Source organism: Acinonyx jubatus, chromosome B1 (genome assembly GCF_027475565.1).
Source record: "Acinonyx jubatus isolate Ajub_Pintada_27869175 chromosome B1, VMU_Ajub_asm_v1.0, whole genome shotgun sequence".
Taxonomy (NCBI): Eukaryota; Metazoa; Chordata; class Mammalia; order Carnivora; family Felidae; genus Acinonyx; species Acinonyx jubatus.
Genome location: NC_069382.1, coordinates 75,997,701 through 76,010,785, shown reverse-complemented (window position 1 = coordinate 76,010,785; position 13,085 = coordinate 75,997,701). Strand labels below are relative to the sequence as shown.

At 35.2% G+C, this 13,085-nt stretch overlaps 1 protein-coding gene across 6 annotated transcripts in view; it reads right to left on the bottom strand.

Moving 5' to 3' along the window:
* The window catches only part of IQCM (IQ motif containing M), a 648,904-nt gene that overhangs the window by 396,518 nt on the left and 239,301 nt on the right, over window positions 1-13,085 (bottom strand). For all 6 annotated transcript variants that reach the window (XM_053216882.1, XM_053216881.1, XM_053216880.1 and 3 more), the window contains exon 10: window positions 3,224-3,422. In XM_053216882.1, coding sequence (XP_053072857.1) covers window positions 3,224-3,422 — 199 coding nt within the window. The remainder of the gene's footprint in view (window positions 1-3,223; window positions 3,423-13,085) is intronic.

The window sequence follows — 13,085 nt, the reverse complement described above, 5'->3', positions numbered from 1 at the left end:
TATCATGCTCCAGGATTTCAAACTATGCTACAAAGCTTCACTGATCAAAACAAATACAAAGATCAAAAGAATAGAATAGGCAGCCCAGAAATAAACCCACTTACATGGTCAAGTAATCTATGATAATGGAGATAAGAATATACAATGAAAAAAAGACAGTCTCTTCAGTAAATGATGTGAACACTGAACAGCTACATGCAAAAGAATGAAACTGGTTCATTTTCTTACACCATAAACAAAAATAAATTCAAAATGTATTATTGACTTAAGTGAAACCTGAAAACATAAAATTCCTAGGTGAACACACAGGTAGTAAGCTCTTGAATATTGGTCTTAGCAATATTTTTTAGATCTGTCTCCTCAGACAATGACAACAAAAGCCAAAATAAACAAATGGGTCTACCTCAAACTAAAAAACTTCTTCACAGCAAAGGAAAAGATCAACAAAATGAAAAAGCAACCTAATGAATCAGAGAAATTGTTTGCAAATGACATATCAGATAAGGGGTTAACACCCGAAATATATAAATAACTCATACAACTCAGTATAAAAAAATCCAATTAAAATATGGGCAGAGCACCTGAATAGATATTTTCCCAAAGAAGACATACAGATGGCCAATAGATACATGAAAAGATGCTCAACAGCACTCATCACCAGGGAAATACAAATCAAAACCACAATGAGATATCACCTCACACATGTCAGAATGGCTACTATCAAAAAGATAAGGAATAACAAGTATCAATGAGGATGTGGAGAAAAGGGCACCCTTGTGCATTATTGGTAGGAATGTAAATTGGTATGGCTACTGTGGAAAATAGTATGGATGCTCCTCAAAAAATTAAAAACATAACTACTATACAATCCAACAATTCCACTGTTGGTATTTTTCAAAGAAAATTAAAATACTAATTCAAAGTCATATGCACCTCTCTGTTCATTGCAGCTCTATTTACAATAGCCAAGATATGGAAGCAACCTAAATGCCCATTAATAGATGTATATGTGTGTGCACACATACATACACACACACACACACACAATGGATTATTATTCAGATATAAAAAAGAATAAAATCTTGCCATTTTCAACAATATGGATGGACCTAGAGAGTATTATGCTATGTGAAATCAGTCAGTCAAAGAAAGGCAAATATTGTATTATTTCACTGATATACGGACTCTACTATAAAACAAATGAACAAACAAAACAAAGCATAAACCAACTCATAGATACAAAGAATAAATTAATGGTTGCCAGAGGGGAGGAGTGCAAGCAGATGGACAAAACCGGTGAAGGGGATTGAGAGGTAAAATCTTCCAGTTATAAAATAAATAATACACAGAGATGTAACGTATAGCATAGGGAACACAGTCAATGATATTGTAACAACTTTGTACGGGGACAGATGATAACACTTACTGTGGTAAACTTTTCATAACTTATATAAACATTGCATCACTATGTGTACAACAGAAACTAATACAATGTCATACGTCAATGATTCTTCAATTTAAAAAAAGAATGAAATTTTTCCATTTGTGGTAACATGGATGGATAACATAGGAATTATGCTAAGTGAAGTAAGTCAGAGAAAGATAATACCATAGGATTTCACATACATGTGAAATTTAAAAAACAAATGAACAAACAAAATAAAAACAAAACCATAGATTAAGAGAAGAGAAGTGGTTGCCAGAGGAGAACTAGGGAGTAGATGAAACAGGTAAAGGAAGTGAGGTAAAAACTTCAAGTTATAAAATAAATAAGACATGGTGACTATAATAGCCCACACTCAATAATATCATAGAGCACACTTGAAAGTTGCCAAGAGAATAAATCCTGAAAGTTAACTTCATATGGTGATGGATGGTACTAGGCTTATTGTGGTGATCATTTTGCAACGTAATCAAATACCAAATCATTATGCTGTACACCTGAAAGCACTATAATGTTATGTCAATTATTCCTCTATAAAATTTAAAACAATAAAGGAAAGGAAGAGCTTTGTGAAGTATGAAAACAAATTCATTTAAGGCTATGTGAAGTTTGATTTAATTATGGACCTTTCAAGTGGGCAATTTAAAGCCTGAATTTTGAGTTAGAGAGATAGGTCTCGATATGGCTTTAGATCAGATTAGGGACGAATCAGCCATAATAGCTCAGTAGATGATATGATATATAGAATAAGATTGGCTTTGGAGTCAGACATGAGTTTGAGTTCTACCTCTGTCACTTACCAGCAGTGTTACTTTGAGCAACCAGCTTTATTTCTCTGAGCTTCAGTTTCTTCACTTATAAAATGGATAAAACTGTTACCTCACAGAATTAATGAAATATTGAAATATTAATTATATGGAAATTTTACCTTTTTGTTAAATTTTTACATGTGTTATCACATTTAATCATCAGAACTACATACATGTATTATGGGTACATATATATATATATATATATATACACACACACACACACACACACACACACAAAGATAGGCAGATGGATTGCCTTCTAACAGCATCTCTGAGTTCTCAGAGAAATGCATTTGGAGTGTCCACCACAAGGCCATTCAAGAAGGCTCCTCCCAGAAGTGCTAGGAATTTAAGAGGGCACTCCTGACCTATTCTTCTATTTGTAGTTGGCTTCACAAATTGCTTGTGAGTGGTAAAACTTTAGCCCTCGAGGTGAGGATATTTTAGGATCCTCTCAGAAGTCTGCCAAGATCCATCCAATCAGGTTCTTCTGCATTGTCCCAGACAAAGTAAGTCCTAAATATTTGTTTTGAAAGTCAGGACTGCTGCTTATAAAAGTTTCTCAGACGTGTGTGTGTACATGTGTGTTGTATGTATAGTTCTTTTTGAGTTGAATGTATATGCAATACAACCGTATCAAGGGGTGTGGGAAGTGAAAGAAAGTTGCTTTATGCAGAGAATAAACAGCAAAAAGGAGAAACAAAATTAGAACAAAGATAGACAGTCCTGGCCTTGGCATAAAAGTGGTCCCAAAATACTGGGTTAAGTATAAACTAGTCCTTTTGCTTAGATTCTCCAGTTTGAGAAAATCTGAAACTGTCAGCAGAATAGATTATTCATACCATTTTTTTCAATGCAAAGAATGCAGTCAGAATTTTATTTAGAAAATCATAGATATATTGACGAGGTGACTATTCAAAATCTACACAAGAAAATTTACACACATTATATTTAACATATGCTTTACCTTGATCATTATTCTCTGGTATCTTCTGCGTTCCAGCCACCCTCTGACATAGGCCTGCATGATGGTGATCATTTTCACTATTTTTTTGGTATTTATGAATTTGTTCCTTTCCCGGAACACTTGGAAGATTTCTATGTGTGGTCCAATTCTTTTAACTTTATTGTCAAGTTTGCCACTTTTAGTTAGAATAGATTTTGACCTAAAAATAAAATATAAAACTTTCTTAGTGTAGTTAATAAGAAAAATAATCACTTCTGAAAAGTCTTAAATTCATTTCAATGATAAATATACTGAAATAGGAAATGTATTATTACTTGTACATAGATTTCATACAGATCACCTGAACATGTCAACAGGGTTCTCCAAATAAGTTTCAATATGCCAGAGTCAACGTAATATGTACAAAATTAACCTTCTAAAGAAAGCAAATCCAAAAGAAAGCAAATTTGTCAAAGCTTATCCATCACTATTCAAGAAAGAGATATAACATTTGAGGAACAAAATGTTTTCATATAACAGAGTTAGTCATATAGTTAGTCAAAATAAAGACTAATTCAAAATTATTTGGCACTGATACGCTGCTTATCAGACACAATCTAAAAAGTGATTTTATTTTCCGAATGCTCTCTATCAAAAGGCATGGTAGTGTAGTGGTAACGTCATGGACTATAGGATCACAGAAGCAAGTGACCATAATGGAAACCATTATAAACCCTGACATACTGATGTGGATGGGCCTTGCAGTGATGAAAATTTGTGAGAAAACTGCAGACTTTCTACCATGGACAGACTGTCTGTAATCTCGTGTCTGCTTTTTTCATTTATATATGGTGTATTCTTTATGTGGCAGTTAGTTTTTTCAAAGTCTTCCAAAGTTCAAAGTATAGTTTCCCTGCAATTTTTAGCATATAAAAATCTTTTTTTTCCCTCTTCATTACTTTGGTTTCTGCATGTTTCACAGCTGAAATTCCAATGAGTTGCCCAGGTTGATTCATACACCAGACAGAACTGAGTCTTGGCCCTAAAAAGTACACTGTATATAGATATCTGGATCCTGAGCCCAACTTTCTTGATTCCCAGAGTGAATATCATGGCTCTGTTTCTGCATTTTCTTTCCTCTGGAGTTTATTTTGATGTCTGCATTATGCTGATTCATGAGGAGTCCTGTTCTATTTTGTACAATGGACATTATTGTTCTTCCCGTGGTAACTGAAATGTTGGGAGTCTGATTTTGATTATTTCACGCAGACATCTAGTCTCTGTCGGGTGGTAGATGGTAGATGACAGCTCAGTCTTTTTCATTTATTCTTTTATGTTAGTCTTAAAGTTTATGATACGCCTTGTATTACATGTAGTTTGAACACCAGTATAGCTAAAAACATTTAAGAGTCAATTTTGTGCCAACTAGAATGGAGATCAGCCCCCTATCAAGAGACTGTCATAACAAGTTATCTTCTTTGACTCCCTGACATTCCTATTCCCAAGAAGCCACAACTGACAAATGAAATTTGTTCAGGCACAGAAAACTGGGTTCCATATCTACTTTTCACCTATAGCTAAGGATGTAGAACTAAGGCTGTTTATTCTCTTTGTGCTTGTGTGTATAAATGAAAAAAAAAGTTCTCACTCTCCTTGCAAAAGAAAAGAAGTTAGCTTTGTACAACGTTCTTGTAACTGTAGTTCTTTTGTATCTATGGCTGGTCCTTTCTCTCATTCTCTTTCTTGAGAAAAGTTTTTTCAGATTAATGAGTCAATACTATATCATTTTGTGTTCTGAAGAAATATCTTATTTAGACAAAACGACACTAAAAGGCAAAGAAAAGGAAGTATATCTTTCAGGGGTTTTTTCTTTAAATTAATATTGATTTTGAATAGCTTAGAAAAGAGAGCTCTGCCTTATAAGAGGATTTTTGCTTGGTTGATATAGCAATTTTGATGAATGACCTCAATGTATGAAAAAACTAGTGATGTAGACAAAATGTTAATGATTAGTTCTGGCTTATCCAGAGTTTAAAGACCTACTGTGAAATCTAGAGAATTCTGATTTCCTAACTTTTTTCCTTTCTGTCAGAAGAATTAAGAGAATTGTCATAGAAATACCCAAGTGTGCCAAGTGTATACCCTAAGTTCCATGTTCCAACAAGAAGAGATAAATAAAGCTTAAACGGGTATGTATGATTGTAAATTGATGTGTGATGTGTACTGTTGAAGCACGAGTGTTCTGCTGGTCTCTAAAGTTGCCTTGAATGTCACAGAGTTCTTAGTTACCCCCTGAAAAGTGTGTGTGTGTGTGTGTGTGTGTGTGTGTGTGTGTGTGTGTGTGTAAGAGAGAAAATTGAAACTGAAATTAGTTATTTTGGTTAAAAGCTATAGTTAAAATGAGTGATTAGAACTATATTAAGTAAAATAATTATGAAGAAATGCAAACGTGTACAGAATGATGGATATGTTTTGTCTGTTTTTATCAACTTAACAAGAAATAAGTTTTATCTTAGGCTTTAGACATACAGACTTTGATCAATAGTACATCTCTAAATAACTGGAATGCTAAAAATAATAGAAAGGGAAATTTGAAGTTGAAGTATAATTTATGGAAGGCTTGAAGTAAAGTGAATTATATTAACAAATAATGGATTTGAAAAGCTATAAAATATATCAAATTTTTACCAAGTCAATTTTGGTAAGTTTAATCATAAAAAAGAGAAATGCTTGTGAATCCTTGACTATAAAATGTTATTTAAGTTGTATACAAAAAGAATAAGATTGGAGTTTGATTTATTCTGTTGCATTGACAGACTGAGTTTTGAATCCATTCTGCTCTTAATTTAACAAAGGAAAAACCATTTAATGCCTTCAATATAGTGTGCCTGGAAAATAAAAGTTACTTACATCACAAAAATATTCTATCGTAATTATCTTTTTTTTTCTTTGTGATCTACTGCTTGCAAAATCTGGTATTCCTAATATTTAATGTTACGGTGGCTGTGTTACTATTGTTTTACTCTAAAGGAACCAATGAATTGCTCATAATCTTGGCTCCTCTAACAATTCTTTCCAGTATTGTTTCTCCAAGTTCAAACTCCAAACGTAAAAATAAACTATTATTATATATTTTAAGCTATCTTCTGGGTGTCCCAGATGGCTGCAGGACCACACCAAAGATTTTCTTCTTCATTATATAAAAGGAGGGATGCTAGAAATGGTAAAGTATGTTTGGCATAGTTATATAACTGAACCAAAGATGGTTTTTTGTATATTGGCCCCTACGTTGTTCTTATATCAGGGTAGGACCATTAGCTCACAAGCCTGCTGGCTCAAAACTCAAAATTCTTAGACATCCTATTGTTTTAAATGTCTCCCAAAAAGTATATTTTCAGCCATTCAGAGCCTGCCTACATATTTTGGAGATATTAGCAGGTTCAACTCGAGACCACTGCACAACAGTGAATATCAATGTGAATATTGCAATAAAATGAGTCAAATGAATTTGTTGGTTTCCCGGCGCATATAAAAGTTATATTTCCACTATATCATTGTCTACTAAGTGTGCAATAGTTTTATGTCTAAAACAAAATGTGCATACCTTAATTTAAAATTCTTTGTCATTTCAACAATCTTCACAATATGTCCACCAGGATTAGATTCCATTTTAAGAAACAACATTCTGGGGCATCAGGGTGGCTTAGTTGATTGAGCATCTGACTCTTGATTTCAGCTCAGCTCATGATCCCAGAGTTGTGGGACTGAGTCCAGCGTCGGGCTCTGCACTGACAGAGTGGAGCCTGCTTGGGATTCATTCTCTCTCTCTCTCTCTCTCTCTCTCTCTCTCTCTCCCCCTCTGCCCCTCTACCCTGCCTGCTCTTTCTCTCTCAAATAAAATTTAGGGCTTTTTTAAACAAAAAAAAAGAAACCACTTTCTTTGTTCATCCTTAAGAAGCAATTCCTCATCGGTTCAAGTTTCATTGTGAGAACACAGCAATTCAGTCACATCTTCAGGCTCCACTTCTAATTCTAGTTCCCTTGCTATTTTCACCACATCTGCAATTACTTCCTCCTCTCTGAAGTCTTGAATTCCTAACGTCTTCCATGAGGGTTGGAATAAACTTCTAACCCATTTATGTCACTATTTTGACTTCTTCCCATGATATCACAAATATGGTTAATGGCACCTAGAATGGCGAATCCTTTCCTGAACGTTTTCAATTGACTTTACAAGATCCATCCAAGGAATCACTATCTACAGCAGCATGAGCCTTACAAAATGTAACTCTTACACAATAACACTTAAAAGTCTAAATCAGTCCATGACCCATAGCCTACAGAAGAGATACCATGTTAGCAGGCATGAAAACAACATTCATCTCATTGACCCTCTCCATCAGGGCTCTTGGGTGACCAGGTAAATTGTCAGTGAACAGGAATATTTTGAAAGGAATCTTTAATTCTGAGCAGTAGATCTCAACTCTGGGCTTAAAATATTTAGTAAACCATGTTACAAACAGATGTTCTGTTATTCAAGGTTTATTGTTCCATTTATAGAGCACAGGCAGAGTAGATTTAACATAATTACTAAGGGTTCTAAGACTTTAAGAATGGTAAATAATCATTGGCTTCAACTTAAACTCACCAGCTGCATTCACCCCTAACAAGAGTCAGCCTGTCCTTTGAAGCCAGGCATTGACTTCTCCTCTCCAGCTATGAAAGTCCTAGATGGCATCTTCTTCCCATACAAGGCTGCTTCATTTACAATGAAAATCTGTTGGTTGGTGTAGCCACCTTCATGAACGGTCTCAGCTAGACCGTCTGGGGAACTTGCTCCAGCTTCTCCATCAGCACTTGCTGGCTCACCTTGCCCTTTGATGTCACTGAGATGGCTTCTTTCTTTAAACCTCATGAACCAACCTCTGCTAGCTTCCAACTTTTCTTCTGCAGCTTCCTCACCTCTGTTAGCTCTCATAGAATTGAGGAGAGTTAGGGCCTTGCTTTGGATTAGTTAGGCTTTGGCTTAAGGGAATATTGTAGCTAGCTTAATCTTCTACTCAGACCACTCAAACTTTCTCCCTCTCAGCAATAAGACTGCTTCACTTTCTTATCATTGATGTGTTCGCTGGAGTAGCACTTTTCATGTCCTTTAAGAACATTTCCTTTGCACTCACAACTTGACTGTGTGGCACAAGAGGCCGAGCTTTCAGGTTACCTGGGCTTTCGGCATGCCTTCCTCACTAAGCTTAATCATTTCTAGCTTTTGACCTAAAGTGAGGGATGTTCAACACTTCCTTTCACTTATTAAATGATCTGATTTCAATCTTGATATGTCTCAGGGAACAGGCAGGTCTGAGGAGAGGAGACACAGGGGACATCCAGTTGGTGGAGCAGTAAGAACACCACATTTATGGATTTTGGGTGTGTTCTGTGGCACCCCAAAACAATTACAATAGGAACAACAAAAATCACTGACCGCAGAACCATAACAAATACAATAATTATTAAGAAGTTTGAAATATTGAAAAAATTACCAAAATATGACACAGACACATGAAGTGAGCAAATGCTGTTGGAAAAATTGCTCAACACAGGGTTGCCACAAACCCTCATTTTGCAAAAAAAAAAAAAAAAATGCTACTGTGAAATACAATAAAGTGAAGCACAGCAAAACAAAGTATGCATATAGTTCTCTCTAAACTAATCTCTAAAATAGTTACATGTATAAAAATATCAATCATAGTTTTGCTTATCATGGGAGAAATCCAGAAACAAATATCTAAGTAAACTGTATTATATCCAGTCAATAAATTATGAGGTCATAAAAGTGATATTTATGAACATTATGTAATAACTTAAGTGCTTACGATTCCAAAAAAGGATTAAGAGAATGAAGACATTAAATTATATGCATTATATGATTGCAACATTATTTTCTAAATGATGTATATAAATAAGTCCAGAAAGAAACATGCTAAATATTATTAGTGACTGTATTAATGCGGTGGTTCTGAATCAAGTGAGGCATCTAAGAAATATTTTCAAAGAACTCCTGCTCAGGGTCTTTCCTCATAGATTCTGATGCATTAACTCCTCCAATAAAATGCAAATCCATGATTAAACAGTATGTTGTAAAGAAAACCTTAGGTTTATTTTTTTTAACTTTTTTTTAACATTTATTTATTTTTGAGACAGAGACAGCATAAATGGGGGAGAGGCAGAGAGAGAGGGAGACACAGAATCGGAAGCAGGCTCCAGGCTCTAAGCCATCAGCCCAGAGCACGACAAGGGGTTCGAACTCACGGACCATGAGATCGTGACCTGAGTTGAAGTCAGACGCTTAACCGACTGAGCCACCCAGGCGCCCCGAAAACCTTAGGTTTAATAGAAATAGTTACAACTGACTATTGAACAACATGGGTGTGAACTGTGCAGATCTACTTATATGTGGATTTTTTCAATATAGTACAGTACTATATATGTATTTTCTCTTCCCTTATGATTTGATTAATAACATCTTTTCCAGCTTACTATATTATAAGAATATGGTATATGATACATTTAGCATAAAAAATATGTGTCAATTGACTTATTACCAGTAAGGCTTCTGGTCAACAGAAAATTAGTAGTTAAGTTTTGAGGGAGTCAAAAAGCTATATGCAAAATTTTTATTCTACAGGAGAGTCAGCACCCTAATCTCCATGTTGTCCAATTGTCAACTGTATTTATTTCTTGTTCTCTATTTTTATATTTTATGTAAACTAATATGCATTGTACAACAAAAAAATAAATGTATAATAATTAAATCCATTAATAGCAGTAGTAGCAGCAGCAATATTTTATTAAACATTTGTTTCAGATATACTTTCTCCCTTAATCCTGAAAATAGTTTTATTGGATGGGCGCCTGACTCAGTTGAGCGTGCAACTGAACTTTGGTTCAGGTCATGATCCCAGTGTCGTGAGGTCTAGCCCCACATCCACCTCCACTGATCATGGATCCTGCTTAAGATTCTCTTTCTATCTCTGCCCCTGCCCTGCTCATGCACTCACTCATGCCCTCTCCCTCTAAAACAATTAATAAATAAAAATGTTAAAAATAATAATTTTATTGGATAAATGTTACTATTATGATTTCATCCATTGATGCAAGAGAAATTAGGTGACTTCCAAAGATCATGAAGGTGTAATTAGCATAGTCAGAATTCAAAGTCCTCCTTGCCTTGTATGTAATAAAATCAAAAGAGAACAAAATCATGTCCTGATTTCCCCAATCCTCAATTGTTAGGATGATTTGGGTGACTGGCTCTAGGTTTCTCTTCTTTTGTTTGTTATAGCAGTACTGAAAAGATACAGCCATACAACATATACTAAGATAGGGGAGATGCATTGTGACTGCCAAATATATGGAGGACAAGTGACCTCTTATTAGAGAATCAGTAGGAACTATCCTGTGCTTACCGTCTAAATGAAATTTAAAAATTTATCTTCTTTCACAATGTCTTAACACAATTCTGATATGGAGAGAATTCTCATTTTTACAGATTCTTAGCCACTAAAGAGGCTCTATAAAGTTCTTCTCGAAAATCTTTATGAAGATAAATATGTAAGTCATTAGAGGCTAGATATAAAAACAGTTTTCCTCATTGAAGAGACCAACTGCTTTGTCCTCAAGCCACCTCCTGCTAAAGTCACCCTAAGAAAGATTGAGAGAAAGACGAGGGATGGCTTGAATAGCTGAATTTGACTTTTTCATTTGAAGTTTGACAAATCTATGATCACGGTATGAAATCAAGTAGTTTTCAGTGAGAGAAGAAATTATTAAGCAAGATTACATGTGAGAAAAGATACAGTAAGTTAATTAGTAAGTTAATCATGTCTGAACATTAGATACTGAGCTTGGCAAACATTTGAACAGGGAATTTCCTTTCAACTACTAATGCTTATATGGTAATATATATTAAACACTAAATCAGTTTTAGAGTTTGGTTCAGATATTGCTACTAATTAGTTTTGGCTGATATTGAAGTATTTTGTATGCTCCATTTATAAAAGCACTGCTTGCCCATCTGTTCATAGGTTGAAAGTGATTAAAGGGTACTTATTTTGGCTGTTGTAAAAGCCAAATACTTTTTAAGCTGCAAATATGTGACAAAACCAGTTGAGGTTGCCAAGTTCAGAAATATATTAAAAGAGATTTGTGATGTTTCCTTCCCCCAATTCCTCTTCCAACCTGCATTATCAAAAAGTAAATATCACTGTTTTCCCGATTAGACTAGCATGCCTCTTTGTCCAAATGCTTTGCAATTTCGTTATAATTTTCACAATTTACCCTGATTTGGATCCTCTGCTACCAAGCTGTGTTGAGGGCTTTCGTTTCCTGTACGTGCAGCCTTGAAGTAGAAACATGTGATGCCCTCGTGCTCTGCATGCCAGATTTGAAAGCAATGTGGGTAACGAGTGAAATAAGTTTGTGGCCTCCTTTAATCCCCTACATGAGGTCTGTTCAGTTTGAAAACAATGCATTTAAATTCAGAGTGGGATTTTAAAAAACAAAGATTTTTAAGAACAGGGATGCACTACATTTCCATGAAAAATATAGTCTCAATACTATTTAAAATTTTTAAGTAATCTCGACACCCAATGTGGGGCCCGAACTCACGACCCCTAGATCAAGAGTCACATGCTTTTCTGACTGATACTGCCAGGCGCCCCTTGTCTTAATACTATTTAATACTTCATTTCCAAATCTTCCCAAGGGATTAGCGCTGCATATTTGTAAAACCTGTACACTTCAAAAATCAGACCAGGGTTTCGGGGACTTTTAAAAATAAGAGGCAATCTCCTGAAGTGGAAAATAACACCACTTTAATTCAGGAAAAATGTTTAGTTTCAATATCTGAATGAAATGCATTTTCTTTTGTTCTTTATACACTCCTTTTGTATTTTGATCATTCCTCATGATGTCAGCCTGCCAGATGCTCCCAAAACCAAGTCGCCTCTTATTTTTGGCTGTTCCCGGTAGCATAGCAATCTCTCAAAGTAGATCATATTAAAGGGTGGGGTCGACATTCTATCTGAAGTCTCTGTGGGTAGGCTCAGTCAGTTAAGCATCTGACTCAGCCTCAGGTCATGATCCCGCAGTCCATGGGTTCGAGTCCCACGTTGGGTTCTGTGCTGGCAGCTCAGAGCCTGGAACCTGCCTCGGATTCTGCGTCTCCCTCTCTCTCTGCCCCTCCTCTGCTCGTACTCTGTCTGTCTCTCTCTCAAAAATAAATAAATATTTAAAAGATTAAAGTTTCTGGGGGTATTTGCTTTAGTTTATTTACTACCTGAAGTTCTCTAACTAGTACCTATCCAGCAGTGCAAGTGATATAATGGGTTGGTAGGATTTTCTCTCCTTGACCCTAAAGAAATTCTCCCAGCCAATTTTGTCATATCTCGGGAAAGATGGATTTTATTATTACTGCTGCTGCTGCTTGGTATCAATTTATCAAAAGCTTTTCCTCAAAACAACTTGGAAATATATAAGTTCAAATTCAGTTCAAAAAAAAACCCACAATTATTCTTTCCCTCACATATAAACATTTTGGAGGAGCACTTATTTATTGTGAATTAAAATGAAATTGTCATTTTACATAGTAGAAAAACAAAAGTAGAAAGGAAATGTTATTTTTGTTCAAGTTTCATTGATTCTGATTTTATGGTCAAGGTAATCTATGATGCACTTTCAGAGAATTCTCTTTCATACAAACATTTAAAACTCCTTTTTATTGTGCCTACTCATTTTATTCATAGGACACTGAAAAAACCCTGAAGATGCCTGAAATGACTAGGAAGTTTATGCCAAAGGTGTAATAGGAGCTGATTTTTCTGTGGCA